We start from the raw sequence: 24,217 nt of genomic DNA on the forward strand, positions 1-24,217 counted from the left end.
ATTTGTTGTGGAATATTTTGAGTGTATCATAAACTCAGAATAATTATCTCGTTTTAGTAATTCCCTAGTTATTTTTTTTTCTCATTGTTCTAATCAGGTCAGGCAAGTAAAATTCTCTGTTTCTTGTCCCTTAAATTTGACATATATATATATATATATATATATATATATATATATATATATATATATATATATATATATATTTAGCTGCGAGCAGCGATTACGGGCCAAAGCCGGCGGCACCGCCACCCCGGTAAAGGCACTAAAGGCACCGGGGTTGCAGTGCCACCGGCTTGGGCCCGTAATCGCTGCTCGCAGCTATATTTAATTTTATAATCCATGCGAAATATTAAGTAGAGAAACTTAAAGTGATAGTTTACCCAAAAATGAAAATTAGCCCATGATTTACTCACCCTGAAGTCATACTAGGTGTCTATGACATTCTTCTTTCAGACGAATACAATCAGAGTTATATTAAAGAAATTCCTGACTCTTCCAAGATTGAGAATGGCTGGATGACTTTGGAAGTCCATTAAAGTGCATTTATTCAACGCTTACATCCAGTTAGAAGAGTATTAGAAAATTGCTGGGAACATGAGTATATACATCTGAATAGCTTTGGATGGAAAGCAAATAAAGAGGCTCATCAAACTGTGTAACTGTGTACTGTAACAAGTAACTGTGCTGTTTGCCCTACTGTAGTATTGCCAGAAACATCTTCATGGTTATTCCCAATACCTGTTGGTGACTTTCCACTTCTAGTGAGTATAAATGATAAAAACAGACAAGAACCTAAAGATACTATACATAAATATTTAGATCAGAAATATGTATCAGTAATTCAGTTCATGTAAGGGTAGAAGGAAATTAAGTGGTTGACCAAACAGCAAAACAAGCATTAAAACACTCATATGGCCCTATCTTGCACCCGACGCATGTATCATTCCTATTTTGCACCTGCGCACAGCGGACTTTTCCCTCCACAGACGCACGTCGGTAAATTAGGAAATTAACTTGCGCTCCCGGGGGCGGTTCAGCGCAAAGAGGAGGCGTGTTCCGGCGCAAACGTTCCCTGTGTTCCCAAACCACACCTATGAATAATGAAGCTACTTCAGACCAACCCATTTTAGATTTGCGTTGGGCGCAGGAGTCATTTATCCCGCCGGTATAATAGCAACAACGCCCAAGACCCGCCCACAAAGTTACTTGTGTTTCGCGCTTGATACTTGCGTTTCAAATCGTTAAAATAGGGCCCATATAGTTGAATGTTCCAATGAGTAAATTGGAAATAAAAGGGCTAATTACAGGAGCTGTAAAGGATATGTGGCAAAGAAAATGGGACAGTAAAAATAAAGGACAACATCTACAGTATATAGTATTCAGAGAATAGTTAGGAGCAAGAGGAGAGGTTTTGGGAATAGAAGGGAAGACAGCATAATATCACACCTCAGAATTAGGCACTCTGCTCTTAACAAATCACTATATGATTGAAAAACATGAGTTAATCAGCCTTCTGTCACGGGAACTCAACACAAGATTCAGTTGCGAATGAAAGATAATTTAAGTAGACAGAGACAAGATCAAGACTGGATGGACTGATGTAGAGATGCAGGTCGGTGTTCAGGTTTTGGCAGCAAGGAGACTGCAATGTGCTGAAGTCCGATCACCCTTGTAGAAGTACATCAATCATAAATTGAGCAGAATAGTCCAAGGCTTGAGCAAGCCGGTAACTCAGGATCTGGAGACAGAAAAGCACTGGGAGAGAGAAAGAAAAATGTAGAATTGATGATTGAAAGAGAGAGTGAGTTAAAGCCTAAATAGTTTATTCGAGGACGAGACTGAGTTGAAGCGCTAAACCAGACTGCACTCTAAATCCTCGTTGTCATCGTGGGAGTGAATCGCTCCGCCATTCTGCCGTCTGCCGGAGGAGACTACAGGACGATCTGCCGCTTTCAAGGAGGAATTGTGGATTTTAACTGCCTTAAAAAGGGTGTTCAGGTGATCTGTTAATTTGATTTGGCTCATTAGAGTGAAGATGTCATTTGCTGTTTTTGCTGTTTGAATTGATTCATTCATACATACATACATACATACATACATACATACATACATACATTCTCTAGCACTGAGGATGTCAAAAGTGACAGATACAATTGCACCCCCTTTAAATTTTGAATGTGGTAAAGACATTATTGTCACATTTATTTGTATTACTGGATTGCACTGTGTTCATTTCGGTTAAACTCAGGTTCGTCAGCAGGGGGCACCCAAGAGTTACACTACGCATCAGTAGCTGACTAACAGAATAGAAGTAGCATTCAGTACGTGATGAAGTGTGGTGTACGTTTTTTTGACCTGTGTTTTCCATGTATTTTCTACAGAAATAAATGTGTTGCCCCAGGAAGTGACATCACATCCTTCTTAAAAGTGTAACATATTTTGGCGAGCCAGCCAGGAGGAGGCGACAGAGTGACCAGCACCATTAACCCTCTCCTTCCCAATGAGTCGAACCTTCAACAAGATGGACGCCAGTCAGATCATGCGTGATCAAGTGAGTGCAGCTCTGTGGAAGCTAGGGGGAAACGTCTCTCGTGGATGTCTGCAGGTACCTGAAATGTGATGGCCTGGATAGTGGAGAGTCCCGCAGCAGGACACGGAGGGCGCTCATCAGGATGGCCGAGAGTCAATTGGATGAGCTTGAGGAGAAACTAGACGGCGATGAAGGTGAACAGTACTGTGCTGATTTATTAACATTCATTGAAAGACAAAGTAAAGGGTGTAGTCAACCAGATGAGGTGTACCCATCAGAGAAGCCAGATCCAAAAGAAGGACTAAAAAAATATTTCTCACCACTCAAGAGCCGGCTAGAGCCAAATAGCCCATTGCCTGAGGTAACGATGCGAAGGGAGTTTAAAATCTGTGGGCAAATTGGAGAGAGTGGTCAGAGGGATAAATTGTCATATCTCAGTTTAGTCCGCCAGATTGAGCTGGGAATACAAAAGGGGCACACACAGACTGAAGTAGTTGAGGCTGTAATCAGGGCTGTCAGTCCAGGACTGCCGTTGAGAGACATGTTAGAGATCAAGCGTGGGCTGACCCTCAGTGCACTCCTCGCCATCCTGAAGGGCCACTATCGAGTAGATAGTTCCACAGAGCTTTACCACCAGCTTCTTAACTTCTCCCAAGAGCCCAAAGAGACTACTCTGAACTTTGTATTCCCTGCGATCGAGCTGAAAGAGAAATTGTTATGGAAAGCAGCGAATGAAGACACCGATGAACAGCACAGCAGAGCCGTCATTCAGTGCAAGTTCATCCGCTCGATCGAAACTGGACTGTTGAGTGATTCTGTGAAGCTCCAAATTCTACCCCACCTCAGCGATGTGAGCATAACAGATGAGGAACTGATACAGAAAGTGGATGAAGCGGCAAAAGTCGAAAGTGAGAGACAAGAGAAATGGAAAAGTTCCACTGCTGGTAACACTCCCAAAGTACAGGAGCTTCAAGCAGACTCTCAGGTAAAATCCACACCTGGCCAGAGCCCCTCTAAACATATGAAGTCCGACTCAACAGTGTCAATTAAAACAGTAAAGCGGAATGAGACTAAGCCTGACAGCATAAACGCGCAGCAGATGATGGAAGAGCTTCGCAAGGAAATGCAGCAGATGTTTCGGGCTGTAATGGAGGCAAGTCCTCCATTAGGAGGACTTGGAGGCAAGGGAGTGAGAGGCTGCAAAAAGTGCAAGGAGGAGGGAACGGGTGAGAACTGTTTGCACTGTTTTAAATGTGGGCAGGAGGGCCACTTCTCTCGCGGGTGCAGAACCACGTCGGGAAACGGGCAGGGACTACTGAGGTGGGGCCAGCAGTAGTCCAAAGCCAATCGCCCCGAAACGAGCAGCCACCACCCAGCCCAGTCATGCAACCAACAACAGGGGTAGGGGTAGACGGTAGAGACAGACTTTACTGAATCCTCTGGCAGAGCCTTTCCAGCCTCAACAGAGTTCTCAACAGAGTGAAGAGGATGTACCACTACATAGCGAAGAGGATGTGCCACTACAACCTCAGAGACCTGACTTGAGTCCTGACAGGCCTGAGAATGGTGAATCAGAGGCCGACCCGCTGGTACTGACGCAAGGAGAGACATCAGCCTGTTGTACTGAGTTATGATACATTGGGTCAACGGTCCTTGGTAAAAAGAAACTGTAAGGTAACAGAGTCAGGTAACACAGACTAAGGGTCACTGGAGGCCTTGGATGGCTGAGGTGTTCTAAAGAAATGTTTTACTTGTTCCCGGAAATGTCATGAGACATTTAATTTTGTGGGGGAGAGTGTAGCACTGAGGATGTCAAAAGGGACAGATAAAATTGCACCCCCTTTAAATTTTGAATGTGGTAAAGATATTATTGTCACATTTATTTGTATTACTGGATTGCACTGTATTCATTTCGGTTAAACTCAGGTTCGTCAGCAGGGGGCACCCAAGAGTTACACTACGCATCAGTAGCTGACTAACAGAATAGAAGTAGCATTCAGTATGTGATGAAGTGCGGTGTACGTGCAGAGAAAAGTGCTCCTTGTTTGACCTGTGTTTTCCATGTATTTTCTACGGAAATAAATTTGTTGCCCCAGGAAGTGACATCGCATCCTTCTTAAAAGTGTAACAATTAATATACACATATGTGGGGACACCTACAGCATTACCAAAGCCACCCATGCAGATAGGTTGGTTATGTCTAGACACACAAATCTTATTTGATAGTCTGCCTTAAAAGATCTGATTTGAGAAAAAATCTGATTTGCCTGCAGCCACCTTAGACATGGCGAAAACACCCTAATGCAACTCAACCAGGCCTCATCCCTGGTATTTTGCGTATGCCTTCGGGCAGTACTTATTTAAATGAGGAATATTGTGATGTGTACGTTCCTGGGAGAAAACTTAAGACTACAATCAAGCCGTTTCAGGGAGTTCAGAAACAACCCTTAATGATATAGAGAATAACTCCCTTTGGAGTGGACTTTGTGCTTTACTTTGCAGACATTTGTCATCCTCAAACAGCAACATTATACACTAAAAAAAGTTGTTTGTGTAAAATTTGATTTGATTTAGTTTGACAAACAGCATAGCAAATGCAAAAACATATACAGGTAAATACTGTTCCCTTTCGAGATCGGTTCACTCAAAATTGCATCAGTAGATGACGCTATGGGTAAACGCCTTTCTCTAAGAAATACGGAAGCCCTACTGATTAGTGCCATGGTGCTGTACTGACCAGTGATGTTCAAGCGCATGAACTGGAGGCAGGTCCTCCCGCTATATATGGAGATGCTGAACAGTCAGTGCATCTGAATCTTTCTCCTTCAGAGAGCTGCACTGTCTTCAAGAAGCCATCTACAGCCATCTATGCATGGCAGTATGGTCAGGCATGAATTAAAGTGACCCAAAGCTGCCTATGCTCTTTTCCAGTAGTTCCCAAAGTGGGTGTTGTGACCACTGGCTAGAGGTACCGCAGAATCTAGGCTTTTATAGTTTTTTGTCCAATTTAAACAGCCTAAAATAACTATCGTACCATATAATAACTTTTGGTAACACTTTAGAATACTGTTCCTTCATTAATGAATAACTACACAGGAACAAACGAGTAACGCATTATTAACATTCTAGTAACTACTATTAACTAACAAGAAACTCTGATTAACGAATTAGTAAGTAATAGCGCTCAGTCGGATGTGGTAGTTCACTATTAGCTAATCAAGAACTACTATTTTTTTCATACCTCCCAGAGAACTACTATCTACAGGTTCATAATTAACATGAATAATGCATAATTTATAATAAAAGGTAATGGTAACCCACTAGTAATGACTCAAGTATTACTACATCATTCTAAAGGAACTACTAATTATTTGGATCAGTATTCTAAAGTGAAAAACATGATAACTACCTAATATTGACTGAAGTCATTGTAAGCTTTTGAGATTTTTGTAAGATTTTGAATAGTAATTCCTTCCGATGGATTTGGTAACACTTTAGTCATTACTAGTGTGTTCCCATGATCTTCACTTTAGAATACTGATCCAAATAATTAGTAGTTCCTTTAGAAAGATGTAGTAGCACTTGATTCATTACTATCCAAAATCTTACAAAAGCCTTTAAAGCTTACAGTGACTTCAGTCAATATTAGGTTGTTATCATGTTTTTCACTTTAGAATACTGATCCAAATTATTAGTAGTTCCTTTAGAATGAGTAGTAACACTTGATTAATTACTAATGAGTTACCATGACCTTATTATATATTATGCATTATTAATATTAATTATGAACCTGTATATAGTAGTTCTTATAGTCTTCAGTGAGGTATGAAAAATAGTAGTTCTTGATTAGCTAATAGTGAACTACCACATCCGACTGAGCGCTTTACTAATTCGTTAATCAGAGTTTCTTGTTAGTTAATAGTAGTTACTACAATGTTAATAGTGCGTTACTCATTTGTTCCTGTGTAGTTATTCATTAATGAAGGAACAGTATTCTAAAGTGTTACCTAAGTTTTTACAGCATATATTTAAAAAATATATCAAAACACCAACATATGAGCCAGTCCAAACAAAAATAAATAAGCGCTGTATAAGTGCAAATAAACACTGATATTTCATTCATATTTAAATCGCCCGCTCCACCCTTTGTACTGGTGCACGCTCAATTTTATATTTCACACAGAGATTGACAGGATAGGGCAAAGATGGAGCTAGCATTCTCATCCCTGTCATACGTGAAAAACAAAAAAAGGCAGCGACTGTCAGTGGAGCACAATTTATGAGTTGCACTATACTCAATCTACCCCCGTATCAAGAGGCTGTGCTTGCAAAAGCAGGCACATGTATCCCATTAAAATGCCCACGACAGTTCCATGCACAGATATTTTTGTTTAATTTTTTAAGTTATAAGGTCAGGTTTGAACAAAGCAAATGAGAAACTAAAGGAAAAAAATAATTGGAGTTGGTTATTATTTAAAGAGTTAAGTATCAATCTTTAAATGTGTTTTGTTCCAATGATTCCCACATAAAGTAATAGGTTCAAATCACTTACTGAAACAATCATTGTCATAGAATACTCTTGTCTGTTAACAATGAGTTGACAGTTTGAACGTTCTAGTTCACTTTTATTTATTTTGAAGATCTGAGGTGAATTGTTGCTTTCCAGCTATAAAATACACACAAAATGATATTCAAACTCACACAGACGCTTTTAACATTAAATAAAGCACATAAACAGTACCTGAGATTATCATACTTTCTGTTGTTGTTCCAGCCGCGACATTTCTAAAATAGAATCATCGTGTGTCGCCGTCACGGCTGGTTAGGACAAAAACTCTAAATAAAACATGGAAAAGATACATTTTATCGCGTGTCGCGGCGCGTCGTGTCTGGTAAGGACCTATGTCTGTTGCGATGCATTCATAATAAATTCATGCTGATGTTTATGCTTCATTTGTTGTTTGCTCATACAGATTTAATTTTATATATGTGTGTACACATGTACGTTTAGTTTAATTAGGTTGGGGTGCCATGGGAAAAGAAATACTGCAAAGGGGTGCCATGGTTTCAAAAAGTTTGTGAACTACTGCTCTAGTCCCCTAGTACAGCGAGACTCTGGACAGTCACGGTGTGATGATGGGACAAGTTGCCCGAGGGAAGGCTGTCACAACAGACGTCAAGCAAAGGCTGGAGAGCCCTTTGCGACAGCAGACCAACTTTCGGCACCTGGACGGATGCAGAGTAAGCATGCCACATAAACTGCCTGGAGCTGAGATCAGTTCAATTGGCATTGGAATACTTCCCCAAGTGTAACAATGTCATGTTCTTATTCATACCAGCAGCACAATGCTAGTGTCATATATCAATCACTAAGACGGCATACACTCTTTCTACACTCAAAGTCTATGTAGTGCAAATTGCCTTTCATGCTTAGACTGATGGTCACTTGGTTGGCAGAAATTACCTTGTGACAAGATTACATAAGGGACCGAGACGGTTAAACCTTCCTCGTCCCTCCACTACATGGCAAATATTTTCTGGTTGATCGTTATATTGAATGATACATTAAGATATCATAAACATTAATATTATCAAATTCTGTAAGGCAGCTTTGAAACAATTTATAATGTAAAAAGCACTATGAAAATAAATTATAATTCCTAAACTGTTCCTCTAATTTGGATATAAATAGTTTTAAAATAAATTTGACAGTCTGTATATCAAATCCTTGGTGGTAGGCAGAGACAAAAAAATAAATAAAAATAACACTGAGTTACTGCATTAATGCTCCTGACCTAACGAAACATAAATGCAGATCAAAATAGTCCGATATGGCCTGCCTGATATATATTAGTGTAGCACCATGTAATAGATCAGAACCATATCTTTATGCACTGTGCCTTAAAAATCAGCTTCTCACCATTTCCATTTCCTAGTAAAGAAGTCCCAGTCTCTCTCAGTCTCAGTAACAGCATATCCTGTAGACTGAACAAATGTTTTTGCGACCGGACAAGCCTCTTCCAACAAACCTAGGCCCCAAGTTGTGATTGGTCTGCGCTGGACTGCATAGGCAGTGAACAAGGCTGAAGCCACAGCTCCAAGGAAACCGGTTGGATGAGGATGGGTCATTCTTCCAGTCTCCACAGCAACTGCAACCAGTGAGGACAGCTGATCAGGATGTGGATATCTGTGAAGCAAAGACAATTAGATATCCCCAACACTACTGCCAAAAATATGTCAAAGTACAAAAGAAAGCATGTTTGACCCTCACCTAAGACCGATACACATGGACCTCATAGCTGCCCCACAACCTGTGGCTTCTGGATTGTATGGCACCTTGTAACCCCCTTCAGTGCCCGGCCGCAACTGTGCAATACCTTTAGGAAGAGAATTAAAAACAGGATATACAATACAAGGAGAATGTTGTCCGTTAGATTTCTCATTAATCTTAATGGCAGCTGGTGCAGGACCCTGATGCTGATGCATTTTGAAAATGTGTCATCTTTAGCTAGAAGTGCCAAATCAGTAATTACAGCAAAGCAGAGCATGAAAAGTACATTAGAAAGTACAGTATTTTGGGATGAAACGTTTACTGGTTTGATGAAAAAACACGGTAGTCATACAGTTTAATATTTTTATTACCATTAAAACCTTATTTGATTACCAGGATTTGATAAACTCATGTTAAATATTGTCCAGCATTAAGAAACACTGTGTCTGCGTGAGATGTCACACCCACCACCCACCGAGTGCTCTTGAACGCCAGCAGAGGTCATTCTCACCACTGACACTACACACATCATGGACTCAGTTTCCCACAATGCTTTTCTGTCATCTGTGTAATCATGTACAGCTGTTTCCCATCACCTCGTTATCCCTGTGTATCCTCCTATATAACCCTGTTCTGTTGTTTGTCTCATCACAAAGTCTTGTCTCGTGGTTCACAGCATTACTGAGTGTTTTCGCTGTTCCTGGTTTTCTCGTTCCTGTCTTGCCTTTTGGATTTGTTTGTTTGATTGGACTGATTTACTCTGACCTTTTGCCTGTTTAATGGACTACGACTTTGGATTGTGCTACCAATAAAACTGCATTTGGATCTTCTATTGTTGTGCTCAGTGATGTCAACAACCAAATCATAACAAACAGCATGCAGCGTGTGTTTTGTTTTGTGTGAAAACATGGCAGTAAGAAGTGAGAGGTTTTACAATCTTTACAACTGAGTGCTTAATGAAATTATATGAATGAAAGTAGAATTAATTGTAGGAATGTATCTCTGAAGGGAACTGACTAACATTTGGATGCAATCAAGATGCTCAATCTAAGCTAAGAGGCATACAATCATTTATGCACACGTGTATAAATAAAGTTTGCGTTTAAATTGTATTCTGGTCTCCTGTCCTGGTATAGCGTGACAACTACATTGTAAAATTTAGTGATGATTCTGCTATTCTTAGCTAGATCAAGACATCTCATCTTACCACTCTGAATTTTACCAGTTTATAGAGTGGTGTGATGCCCACTAGGGGTGCACAATACATCAACTCAATATCGTTATTGCAATATCACGTTGCCCGATATTATATTGAAAGTCTCGCAATAATTATGTAATATTTTGTTTATGATGCGTCCCATCCGACATGCACCTCTCTAAAACTACATGTCGCTTGGAGAGGGTTAAATTTTTATGCTAAAGATTTCCCACAGTGGTCAGGAAGAACAGGGGAGACACTTTGTTTCTCTCAATATGACTCTACTCTCGCTACTCACTCCAAAGCTAATCACCGTCACTCTCTCACTTCTCCCTCGCTCTACCACACTTTATTCATTTATTTATTTATTCATGTTGTACCAGTCCAATATGACTGTCAGTTGAAATAAACCTTGTGTTGTAAGAACTTGTTTTATTTGTTATGAATCTGTTTTGATGCGTTTTCCCATAACTTTTGTAATTTTACATATGTTTAAAAATATTGAAATTAATATCGATATCGCAATATCACATTTTGTCAATATCGTGCACCCCTAATGCCCACCACCTAATTGTGAGTGTAAATCAACTGAGGAGATGATATTCGATCCAAAGTCAATTGGAGACCATAGCCCTGTACATATTCATAACGTTCCAATATTTAAAGTGTGCTCATATAAATATCTGGGTGTTCATATTGATTGTTCTCTTACATGGCATGTTCATGTTAACAATTTGTGCACTCGATTACAACAAAGATTGTATTTTCTGAGAAGGCTCAGCCTCAGACTTTATGGGGTCAGTAGTAAAATGATCATGTTGTTTTATCAAGCTGTATTAGAGAATGTGATTGGATATGGAATACACCTTTTGTATGGTAATTTGACTGTACAGTTGAAATCCAGGCTTGGACGTCTTATTCAAACTGCAATGAAGATCATGGGCAGAATAGAACCTTTTTATCTCCAGACCTGGTACGAAAAATCTATGCTGAGGGAGGCATATAAGATTCTACATGGTACAACACACCCTGAACTGTGAGATTGAAATGTTGCCATCGGGAAGGAAGTTATAAAATAACACCAAGTAGTTTTTTTTTTCTTTTTTTCCCCTAATTATTATGATTTAGTTTGATCATTAGGATTTTTGGTCTAGTTTTACAATTCACTGTACCTGCAAAAAAATAAATAAAATAAAAATAAAGAAATTACAGAAGTTACAACTTTTTTAACTTCAAATGTTTTGTTTGTGCTTGAAAATGACTCTTACTATACCTAATTGGGCTTGTAATTTAGCATTTAAGGCTTATTTTAAGGAGATAGTATGTGTATTCTGCAAATGTATTTGTTGCAAGTGTAATTGTTTAGTTTTTATAGATGTGTGCAGGGACAGGGCTCAGGGGCTCAAATGTAAATATATATATATAAATATGTATATATATATATATATATATATATATATATATATATATATATATATATGATCAAAAAAATAAATAAATAAAAACAGTAAAATTGCAAAATATTACTGCAATTTAAAACTTATTACTTATAACCTTTGATACTTTTTTTCAGGATTATTTGATGAATAAAAAGTTATTTTATTATTTAAAAAAAAAATCTGTATTTTTTATCAAATAAATGCAGGCTTGATGTGCATAAGAGACTTCTTTAAAAAAAAAAAAAAAAATAGTAATGTGTCCAAATTTTTGATGGGTACTGTACATATTATTTATATTCTATTGCTGCATAATTATCAAAAATGGTAATATTATAAAGTCCTTTCACGTGACCATTTTGCGTGTCCTTGTCAGCCTACACTTCACATAATAGGCCTGTAGGTGGCACCTGGGCTTCATATGAAAGTGACTTGAATACTACTTACCAATAATGCGATTCCATTAATATTTGTGCTGGTTTTGTGTAGTGCTTTGTTGTCAGTTAACATCCATTGCTAACATCCAACGACGCAGACACAGATCGCTTCATAAATGTAAATTCATCTATCCACGTCATTTTCAACCAATTTATGAATGACCGGAAAATTACCCCTCAGCCTCCACTTCACATTGTCCAATGAAATTTGAACATCTTGTGCCAGATGACGATTGGTCGGTGTATTATAGATGATAAACAGGCATCAGTAAATTTTGTAATATTTTAAAATATGTAATATGTGGATTTTTAAATGAATCGACACACTACCTTTGATAATTGAAATTGAAAATGAAATTGAAATTGGTTTATTTTTTCCTGCCGTCGAGCCACATGTTCTCACTGACAGAACCATATTTGGCTCGAGAGCATAGGTTACCGAGCAGACCGTGGAATACCTAAGTTTACACTAGTGCGTTTTTGTTTTAAAAAGCATAACTTTTGTCACAGTTGCGACCCGAGAGCGGACGGTGTTTGGCCACCTGGACTGAGAAGTTCCAGCTCTACCTCGCAAACTTGAGAGAGAGGGGCCGACCAGAAGGGCCCAGGAGGGACACCACTGGAATCATCAAAAGAACTGAAGTGGCGTAAGCTGAGACTGGTAAGAGACAAAGTCTAAATTTTTGAAGAGGGATTAACTCATGATGGTCAAGGGAACACTGTGGTGACTAGTACAGATAACTAGTCAAGACTAGTACAGATTACTAGTCTCGTGGGTTCAGTTAATCCATGGTATTGTAGTGGGGAAAACCCAGAGGGTCTGGATGATCAAATTTGTGAGCAAGTTGTGAGTGTTCACCTTTTTCAGTTGAGGCGAAAATTTATCTCTCTAGAGACATCTAGAGTTATATAGATGTGTCAAGGGAAAAACCACAGAACAGAATAGTGACCTTCATGAAAAAAATGTTTGAAGGGTATTGAAGAATTAATAAAATACCATGATTTCCCTGAAGAGGGAACTTTAAGTGTCATTAGGCTGACAGCGGTGCAAGACTCGATAGAAGAGGTTAGTAAAGAACAAAAAGTTGTTTGTTAGAACATATGTGTGCGGATTATAAGAAAACAATCATGTGCTGGTTGGGGGAGGCAGAGCGGAGAGAGAGAAAAAGAATGCAAAGAGAACTATCATATAGGGCGGTAGGCCTGATGATAAAAAATGTAGCGAAAAGATAAAACCTACTGCACCAACACCTATTAACCCTTTTCCTGTTTTGTCTGTTTCAACACCACCACCCTGTCTGTATCCTGTGGCTGAGCTGAAAGTGCTGAAAATGGATCCAGACCTCGACTGCTCTCCTCCACGGCGACAGGCACAAGCCCAAGGAGGTGACAAAGCGATGTTTCCCCAAGAGCCCCATCACCGGAACCGAAAGACGAGGAAGCAGCAGGGGAGACTGAGAGAACTCTCACAAGGTCAACTTCAAATGAACGCTCAGATAAGTAAACTCGCCCGAAAACTGAAGAGACAATGAGAATTGGATTGAGGTCCCAAATGAGAGAAGAGGATGAAGAAAAGGAGTTTCAACTCCCAATGATTGAAGTGGCTGGACCGGAAGGTTCGATGCTGGTCTACAGACCGTGGACTGAAAAAGAAATAAACCGAGCCATGGCCCATCTGCCTAAACCAAGTGACTCAGGTGAGAAATTTGCTGAGGCACTAACTATTTTCTGTCAAGAATTTAGTCCCACCATACAGGAGCTGAGGCAACTGTTATCTGTGTGACTGGGAGCGAGCGGCTGGCATAAAGTGAGTGGCAGAGTGCCAACAGCGCACAGCAAGCGGAAACATCTGGACTGGGATCATGGAGCGAATGAGGGCTGACGAAAGAGGAAGAGGGAAAAGAAGAGAATGGGTAAACCGTAAAGGCTGCTACATCTGCAAATCTGAGGATCATGATATGAGAGACTGTAAAACATGTAGACTGTGTAAAGAAGAAGGACATTGGGCGACCAACTATCCTAACAGCAAAAAGGCCGACTGAGAGAGAGGAGAAGGAGAGCAGGAAGGAGGGGGTCTGGATGCGCAGCCAGCAGCTACAGATAAGGGAAGTAAACATTCCTTAATCTCACACACGCACACATAAACTGATTCTTTGGCTCTCTGCAATGAAGGAAATGCTTTGATTTGCAATGTTTCTTTTTTGTCTGATGCCATATGGCAATAGTGTAAAGATGATAGCTTTGTTAAAATACCCAAATATGCCCTTATAGTGGAGGGAACATTGGTATTGTTTACCGTAGATAGTGGTGCAAGCAGAAGTGCTATATGACCATGTGATTTGCAGTGTTCACCGAGACTGTCTGATGATATTCACCCTGTTCTTTTCTGCATCAGGTCATCAAATGATGATAGGTTCTACTACTGATAGGTTCACTGAACCTCTAATTTGTGAGACAAAGTCAGGGCGTACTTATTATGTCTCCAAAATGTCCTATTCCATTGATAGGATGAGCTTTAATGTGTAGTTTGGGCCTGACATTGATAGCCAATTCTGAGGGAATTTAAATAGTTGAAAATGAAAAAAGTTGTTTGTTAGAAACTCCAAAATGGGCTTCATTAATGTGTAAAAGGGCAAAGGACAGGGTTGAATTACAAAATGTACATATTATGACTCCGACTGACTTACACTGCACATCACATGTCGTGGTTGACAGAGATGAAAACTTTGAAGAAAAATGGTTGGCAGAACCGATCAGTGATAACGTCTCGGGTTGCGACTGTAACCCTTGTTCCCTGAGAAAGGGAACGAGAACTGCGTCGAATGACACTTAGGGGGAACGCCCCTCAGAGTAGCGCCTCTGAAGCATGAATGAAACTAAGCCAATCTTGATTGGTGTTGCGTCATGACGCAACGTTGACGGCATATGCGGAAGCTACAAAAGGACGCCGGCAAACAACAGAGTAGGGCTGGGCGGTATGACGGTATATATTGTTACCATGGAAGAAAATGTCAACCGTAACAGATGTTTTTATTCCGTGTATACCGCGACATGTAAATAAGTGTGCGTGGTTAACTCATGTGTAGCGTGCGTGAGACTGAGGCACTGAGATTTGTCAAAGAAACATGGAGAAAGCAGATCAAGAGGATCCACAAAGGAATTACGTTTTCTAAAGGGTTGTTGTTGACGTGATATATGCGGGAAAAAAGGCGCAGCAGTCTAGAGCAGTGCAGCACCCGTAGGCTACAGGAGTGCACGTTTGCAAAAGCATGAAGCTTACTTGACAACAACAGTTCATATCAATATCGTAACGAATAGAAATAACCTTAAAGCTACACTGTGTAGGATTTTCTCCCATCTAGCGGTGAAATTGTTTATGACTACCAACTGAATATTACTTTCTAGCCCCTCCCATTCCGAGGGCGTTTTAACTCCTACGGTGGCCGTATTATTTCAAATCTGCTGGCAGTTGCGAGTAATCACCCCCTCGCATTAGTCACAGTGCCACTGAGTGTAAAAACGCGAAAGGCGAAGCTTGAATTTCCAGGTATGTCCCTCTTTGGCTAATGTATTTTCAAGATGGAGGCGCAACATGGCTGCCGCCATTCGAGTGACTCGCTCGTATGTATTCTAAATGGCAGACTCTACGCTTATGAGAATACTTGATTAGTTGGTAGAAGTAATTACACATTAATGAGCACATATCATTTTGAAAGAACAAAGTGTTTTTTACTAAGAATCAACTTAAAAATTTGCACAGTGTAGCTTTAAAGGGGACCTATTATGCCCCTTTTCACAAGATGTAAAATAAGTCTCTGATGTCCCCAGAGTGTTTAACGAAGTTTTAGCTCAAAATACCCAACAGAATTTTATTTACAGCACGTTTAAATCATCATTTTTTGGGTCTGTGAAAAACGCACTGTTTTAGTGCTTCTCCTTTAATGCTAATGAGCTGCTGGTTCATATGGCACAGGGGGCGGAGCCTAAGCAGCCGCGATCAGAGCCAGAACAGGGAAGATGATAATAATAAAACAGACAGTCACAGTAATGGTGTTCATTTCGACCATAAAAATGCCTACAGAGTCAGAGAATATATGCTGTATGGAGTTGGAACAGGTATAGTTTAGTTTAATTACGATTATAACCTATTTGGCATTGCTTGTATACACTATTAATGCAAGCCTGCTGTAGGACTCCGTCTGACGATCTGAATTGTCTGAATGATGACACAAAATATATTGATGAGTTTAATAAAGTTTACTGTATGTCACACAAAAGATGAAGCATCAGTTTTTCTTCAGAAAATCACTGTTAGAGCTGAGTAAACAGTATAAGAAGTGCATAAGTAACTTTCAGTAGAGTTGAGGGAGCATTTTCTTTGAAAACAAAATTAATCCACCTCGTCTTCAGTGGCTGGCAGATTTCAAGAGTAAATAGAGAGAGCTATGTGAATGAATACATCCAGCTACAACACCCTTAACGCTTGGGAGATGCTTCAACGCTTCTCATGAGTGCATTGCTGCAGCAATGGTGGATGTGTACAACTCGCCCATGAACTCGATCAGGGCGGGTCTAAGTTATAACGGCAGTGTCAGTCAACACTTGTGGGCGGGGCCTGTGGCTTTAGTGATGTCACTAAAGCCACATTCTGAAAACAGGTCGTTTGGAGAGACTGCTTATGATTTATGGGGATTAAAAAAAAAGGAGTGAGTGGATTTTTATCACTGTAGGGTGGTTGTGTACACACACTGCCAACACACATTTATGTCCAAACACCATACAAAAGTGAATTTTGCATAATAGGTCCCCTTTAAATAAAGTATAGTTATCTGCATCTTTCTGTCTCTTATTTATTGTTACTTTTTAAACACCAAAATCACATTCAGCATGACACGCAAGCGGTTGCTGTGCTAATGAACAACCTTCTTGTTAAAGCGAATGTATAATCCTGTATCTGAGGCAAAATTACTAAATATGTAGCACGAATGATATATTTCTTACCCCAAACAATTGGCCACTGAACCAGCTGATAAAATCTTCCTTTGATTCGATACGTGATTACAGCTTGACACTCAAATTAACCAATCGCATTTTACTGATGCAAAAGACGCGCCCGTGCACACGCACTGAGAGGGAGCGCGGTGTGTCAGTGTTCACCGGTGTTGGATTACATATTATATTAAATGTTTAAATTAGTTTCCAATATAGACTGAGAAAGTTTAGCAGCGGTTATGATGAGTATATCAAGAGATTCCTTCCAGTGTTGTTCTTTAACCCTCTGGGGACCAAAAACGCGCCGGCGCGTTTTGCTTGTTTTTTTTTTTAGCAATGAAAAATAAACACAAAATGCTCTGTTAATTTTGATCTTTAATTTTCGTGTTATACATCAATCGATCCTGTTCAGTTTCTATTTTTTTTCTGTATACTCACAATAAAAATAAAGTGTTTTGCTTTTTGACAAATAAAGAAACTTTAACATGATGCGATTTCTGCCTTCTCTCTGTCAGTAAACTCCCATTTGAAACGCGTTCGAAAATGATCTATAACTCCGCGAAAATTCAGTCAAACAGGCAAACAGACCCACGGGCATAAAGCTTGAGATCGCATCTGTTAAATGAAGTCATTTATATAAAAAACAAATATTATCAGCTTCTGTAATCTGTATAAAAAGAGAGCGATTCCAGTCGAGCTCATTACGAGCTCATTGACTTTAATTCGTTCACGCCTACTCACGGAGCGCGCTATTCACAAGATAATGTGCTAAGCCATCTATGCAAAACAGGTAAACGCCCCCAAGCAAATGCATTAAACGCTTCAAGTTTCATCATTTCGTCACCTGCGCGTTGGGAAGATGACACGGTACACCGGTGCGGAAGCCCTGCAGTTCGTCCTGGATACTATCGACGAAGAGTCCAGATTTTCATCAGAAGAGGAGCGCGACTACTCTGATGACGACCGTTTGTATTTTGAAGAGCGACTTGATCCAGCCGTGGATAGAATTTCGGATGAGTAAGTATTTATTCTTACTTGCATTAGTTGACAAGCTATTCAAAACATGAGCTTACATATTATACTGGGTGGACTTGCCATCCAGAGTACTGACATTTTATATCTACCTATATTCAACACGATCTAATGAAAGTGCATATCTATACCATGAATTTAATATCTCGTACCATTTCAACGTTAAAAATGTTTTGTTTTGTTTTTTTGTGTACATATGCTACACCCCTTGGTTAGGAAATTTGTATTTGTATGTGTAGCCTAAATGATATGTTTAGATCATTATGTATGAAAGATAGAATTTAGAAATTATTTTAGAAAGTAGGCCTAGTAGGTGTTTAGATTATATTTTGACTATATAAATGCTGCCTCATTATCATTAACGATGCATGCTCGCAAATATCAGTTGTAAATGTGTGTAAATGTGCTGAAATGTGTAAATATACCCAGTTAATGAAGTGCACAAATGTGTTAGGCTAATGTTTGCGGTGTGCCTCTCCGGTAATGGCCCATTGACACGCATATAGGCTTATTGCACGTGTCTAAAATTATTTACATCAGTAATTCATTATAGACTAATGCTACTATAGTTATATTTATGTAATAATATTCTTCAACTTTTTTAAAAGGAATGTAGCTTCATCACTACCTCCGCCTGCAACTCGGAGTGCGCTTAGCAACACAGTCAGAAATCAGAAAGAGTAAGTACATATTTACCCACTATTTTACAGGTGTTAGTTCAATTTTGTTTATACTTAGTGTTAATAATATGAGCCTGTATGACTTTATTATTTATTTTTGGAGATTGGTTGATGTTACATATGTTTTGTAACTTTTTTTAAAAGGAATGTAGCTTGTTCACTCTCGCCTTCCACTGCAACGAGGACACGCAGCAACAAAAATCAAAAAGAGTAAGTACATATTTACCTACTATTTTACAGATGTTAGTTACACTTTGTTTATATACTTTGTGATGATACAAATGTAGCCTATATGTGCCTGTGTGGCTTTGCAACAAATGTGTTGTTATGCATGCACAACATAACAATTATTGATTGGTAATGTTAATATAAAAGGTCACATATATGCAATATATGGTCACATTTGATTTGCTTAGAGCCCGCATCAACGGGGCATAAGCATTTACTGTGAGATACCTGCCTTTACTTTTGTTTTTACAAAATTACAATAAAACAGATTGAAAAACAAAACATTTGAATCTCCTCATTCTTTGTTCAGGCTGCCTCACTGATGGCCCATTAACACTTGGGGGAGCGTCTATGTCACACCTCTGGTCTGAATCTCATTAATATTGATGACCATTACCACTCCCACGCATAAACCTCTTCTGACAAAAAAACTGTTTTACAATGTTTAAATCAATGTAGTGTTTCATGTGAACAATCAGGCAGGATGATTTTCACATAATTTTGAAGCTAGAATTCAAAGGGACAACATCAATTAGTCAAAAGTCTTGTGGACACATATTTATTATGTGTTTTGTGTTCTTAAATCAGCAACTTTCATTTTATTTTTTTCCAATAACCACGCATAAACATTATTCTCTTAAAAATACAAACATCTACATACACGTTGCTCACATATTATGGTAGCCCTGTTTGTGCTATATAGAGTGAATTTACACCTTTGCCATTAACATGTTTATAAATAACTGAAAAAAGCACAAATATCAAGGCATGTCAGAACATCTCAAGGACCCCAAAAACAGCTTGGTCCCCAGAGGGTTAAATGAGTCAGATCACTGAGATTCTCACCTTTCGGAGCCCAGACGTTGAATCGTTAGGTTGATTGACTTTCACCTATTGTCTTTAATGGCTCTTGGATGGCTCTTGAAATTGGAGTTCCTGGCCAATATCAGCATGTGAATAGTTATGCTGATTCAATTGGACTCAGAGTAGGGTGTGTTCCCACTTCATTTGCATGCTTTATTCAGAGTTCCCGCCTCTATGTAATCCCTCCCCCTTGGAATGTATATAACTACAATGCATACTGTATTAGAGTTAGATTATGTTGGATTCCTGCAGCCACGTACAGCGGAGTTCTCAATAAAGAATAACTTCTGTTGAACGTGATCCCCAACTGTCTCCTGGTCTTTGCTTTGAAGAAAGAAAAACTTTACAACACCGGGCTATGGTAAAATAATGACGCAGTTACAAGGTGTGTAGAATTTAAACTACTTAGTCAACACTAACAGTAGCTGCCGTTCAGTTTTCATACTGCTGCTCTCCTTCTAGTCACTTCTGAACTTGATGAACTTGATACTTCTGAACTTCTCTTGATTAAAGCTCCAGGTGACGGGTTGCCAGATTTCACAAAAAGAGCAAAACAAGCCCATTAAAAACGCAATATAATAAGCAGACATGGCAAAAATGTACTGGGGAACACATTTAAACATAACTAGTAATACTTATATCCTACAAAATTAAAAGGAAGTAACTTATTTATTATGAATAGAATAGTTCAATATAAAATATTTAGATATTATAAACTGATTGATGAAGTAAAGCAATAACATGAGATTGAAAAAGTATTCAGCAACACTTTATTTAAAGTTGAATTGAGTTGTATTTAATATCAGTCAGTTGGGGGCAGTTCATCTACAAGTTGATGAGTGTGTTTTGTTTACTATATTTAGCTATCAAAATAGTTTACCAAATAAATAATTTACCAAATAAAAGAAAAAGAAAAATCAAACAAGGTGAAGTACTTTTCATTTCTAAAGTATTTGGGAAATGTGTACAGAGGCAGCCTCGGCCACATCTGCACCATGGCATCCAACCCCAGCGGGGCTGGATGTGTGAGGGAGAACCACAGTGGACAGTGGGTCGTCTCTCGAGATGCAAATAGATCCACTTCCACTGGGCTGAACCTCTGACATATTGACTCCACCACTTCGGGGTGGAGTCTCCATTCCCCGGGCCTCAGCCCCTGCCTCGACAGGATGTCTGCTCCTTGATTCTGATTCGCTGGGATGTATGTTGCTCTGAGAGACAACAGATTCCCTTGGGACCACAGGAGGTTTTATAGACCCTGATGGTTTTATAGGCCACCACTGACATATTGTCTGACCTTACAAGGACACGATGACCTTTGAGGTCCGGCAGGTAGCTCCTCAGAGCTCGGGACACCACCAACATTTCCAGGCAATTTATGTGCCAGGAGGAATGATGGTCCTGCCATGGGCCTCTCATAAAGCGGCTGTCCATGACCAGCCCGTGAGGGAGGCGTCTGTCGAGACGGCTTTCCGGCAACATGATGCTCCCAGCACGGGGCATCGGGACAGAAACCAAGCTTTCTTCCACATAGATAGGGAACGAAGGCATCTACATATAACCCTGGTCATGCGGAATGGGTTCCCCCTCAGGGAGATTTTGACTGGGCCAAAATCAGCCAGTCGTCGATATAGTTGAGCACCCTGAGGCCTCAGCGGTGCTAGAGCTGCATCCATGCATTTGGTAAATGTGCGAGCGGAAAGAGCTAGGCCGAACGGAAGAACCCGATATTGGTACGCTTCGCCCCTGAAAGCAAACCTCAGGATTCAAGTGCCTGAGATCTATTATTGGACGCAACCCCCCATCCTTCTTGGGAACTATGAAGTAGCGGCTGTAAAACCTGGACTCCCTGTCTGGCGGAGGAATACGTTCTATAGCCTCCTTTACCAGCAGGGAGTTTACTTGTTCCAATACCCGACCCTGCTCTGGGTCGACTACAGTCCAGACCATCCCGTTGAACTTTGATGGGCGGAAACCAAACTGCAGTCTGTACCCCTTTTGAATGGTGCAATATTAGAAAGGAGAAATATTCGTTGATTTTTCCATGCATCTAAATATTTTACCAAGGGAACCAGGTAAAATACTGGTTTCAATGGGGAAAAAATACTGGATTCGGGTATCAATCGGGATTCATTCTCAACCCCCTGAATCGGATCTCTGGCAGGGTTCGACCGAAAATGATTCTCGATGGGCGGATGCAATTGCTGTCTGGCCGCAGGCCTGTGGGCCGGACAGTGCAGCGTGCGTTCGCTGGAAATCGATGCGTCCCGAAGCGCACTTGGTGGCGGGAAGTCAACATCGATTTCCTGCAGGCTCTGCGGAGGAGGCGACCTCGATCGCTCCGCTACGGGTGAGAACCACGGGCAGAGAACCTAGACTGGCTAGGATCTCTTTGACGAAGCTTTTTTAGCCTGCAGGACGGCCCTCAAGTCGCCCTGCTTCTGCTAAGGCTTCGCCTGAGAGCAGTGTATATGTCCCCAAGCTCCTTGAGGAGGGACTCTAGACGCAACACTCTCTTTTTGCGCCTGTCTATAGGTGGAAGAGCTGGTGGATGGCTGCGGCTGCCCACTGGGGGCAGACTTCTTGGACTTGGAGCGGCGAGGGTGATATTGTCTGAAGGCTGCAGACTGTATCTTCGCCCTTCTGAAAACCGTCGACGACGGTGTTTACGGCATCGCTGAACAGGCCAGAGGGCAATATCGGCCTATCAAGGAGAAAAGCCCTGTCTTTCTCCTTGATGCCCGATAGATTTAACCATAAGTGTCTCTCCGAGACCACCACCACCACCATGGAACGGCCGATTGCATGGGCCGTTTTTTTGTTGACTCGGAGAGACAAGTCTGCAGCCTTCCTCAACTCTGCAATATCTTCCAGAGTTGGACCCTCGCCCTCATCAATGTCCTTAAGAAGGTCGGCCTGGTATGCTTGTAGTGCTGCCAGTGTGCAGACTAGCACCACCCCGACCTGCAGCCACATAAGCCCTGCCCACTAAAAAGGATGCATCTCTGCAGGGTTTAGTGGGCAGCACCGGGGTTTTCAGGGATGATCCGGCTTCGGGGGATAAATAGGTGGCATCATCCTGATCATTTGGCATAATTTTCCACCCAAGACATCATCCCATAACCGTTCTCTCGCGCCCCCAGAATATTACTATAATTTAATACAGGGGGGTTGGACACGCGAGATGAATATGGTCTGTTCCAAAGAACGGCAAACCCCAGTGGTGATGTTGCTCTCTGTGCTGCAGAAAGCGCTCATCCAACTTGCTTTTTGTGAGCGCTTCCTGCCTCTCATGTGGCCAACTGATGTTTAAACGGGCCACTGCACAAGAGACAAACTCCTCCAGCTCCTCATACGCGGGGACATGGGGTGGCGAGTCATCCCCAAAATCACCGCCTTCGATGCTGAGCACGTCCACTTCCTCGGAAGCAGACAGCTCGAGCATCGGGTTCTCCACTCGTACGGAAGGAGAGAGAATGTCAGAACTGGCAGAGGAATCCCGAGAACGTGCCTCAGCAGTCTCGAGATCCTCTGTCAGATCCATCTGCGAGCCCCGTTAGCCAGGCGAGAGCGCAGCACACGGATCGGTAAAGATTCACAATCCCCGCAAGCAGCCCCCTCTAGAGCTGCCCGTGTGTGCTGCACTCCCAAACAATGCACACACATTTGGTGTGTGTCCCCACCCGTGATGTAACGAGGGCAGGGATGCACACAACGCCTGTAACTTGCACTTGCCATTATATTGTATTTTGTACTTTGTGAACTGACAAATATCACCAAATAAGACAGCGAGCGCTTGCTGAAGAACAGAAAGCTAATTCTGTTGTGTCTGGCGTCCTTTTGTAGCTTCCGCATATGCCGTCACACATTACTTCATGATGCAACACAAATCAAGATTGGCTTAGTTTCATTCATGCTTCAGAGGCGCTACGATGAGGGGCGTTCCCCCAAAGTGTCATTCGACGCAGTTCAAGTTTGATCCCAAGTAACACACACAATGAGGCAAAAGGGATAAAAATGTCCCAGGCATCTCATCCACCACCAGAGGGAAGCATTCGATCATCTAATGATTGATTTTATAGAACTGAATCCCTGTGGAGGAAAAAAATATATTGCCTGGTTATAGTAGACATGTGATCTAAGTGGGTGGAGGTTTTCCCCACATCAAAACAAGATGCAGCAGCAGTAGCAAAAGCATGAGATGGGGAATCCCGAGAAAAATTAGTTCAGACAATGGAACACACTTGAGGAACTGGGTTCAATTGGGTAAAAGCTCTACCAATAGTCCTGATGTATATGAGGATGAGACAGAGGCCAGAAAATGAACTTTTAGCTGCAGCTGGACAACAATTGTTGATATGCCTACCATGTGTAATTCAATGTATTTCAGCTTTGGTAACGAGACTGGTGGCAAAAACAATCTCATACCAAATTCTTCGAATGTCTAATGATGAGGATCAATTTAATGATGTATGTCCAAAACCAACTAAATTTGGTGACACAACCAGCGGAAGTTACAGTGAAATGTATTAATTGAGTTAACATATGT

At 40.8% G+C, this 24,217-nt stretch overlaps 1 protein-coding gene and 1 long non-coding RNA gene across 4 annotated transcripts in view; one reads left to right on the plus strand and one right to left on the minus strand.

The window, feature by feature from the left end:
- The window catches only part of adprh (ADP-ribosylarginine hydrolase), a 307,627-nt gene that overhangs the window by 193,691 nt on the left and 89,719 nt on the right, over positions 1-24,217 (minus strand). For all 3 annotated transcript variants that reach the window (XM_079852062.1, XM_079852064.1, XM_079852063.1), the window contains exons 5-6: positions 8,802-8,907; positions 8,451-8,717 (exon numbers count right to left, since the gene is read on the minus strand). In XM_079852062.1, coding sequence (XP_079708188.1) covers positions 8,451-8,717; positions 8,802-8,907 — 373 coding nt within the window. The remainder of the gene's footprint in view (positions 1-8,450; positions 8,718-8,801; positions 8,908-24,217) is intronic.
- LOC307147373 lies at positions 17,125-20,565 on the plus strand. The gene is made up of 3 exons (XR_013819295.1): positions 17,125-18,576; positions 18,721-18,786; positions 19,115-20,565. It is a non-coding gene; the product is annotated as an uncharacterized lncRNA (long non-coding RNA).

This window comes from Squalius cephalus (assembly GCF_949319135.1).
Source record: "Squalius cephalus genome assembly, chromosome: 19".
NCBI lineage: Eukaryota > Metazoa > Chordata > Actinopteri > Cypriniformes > Leuciscidae > Squalius > Squalius cephalus.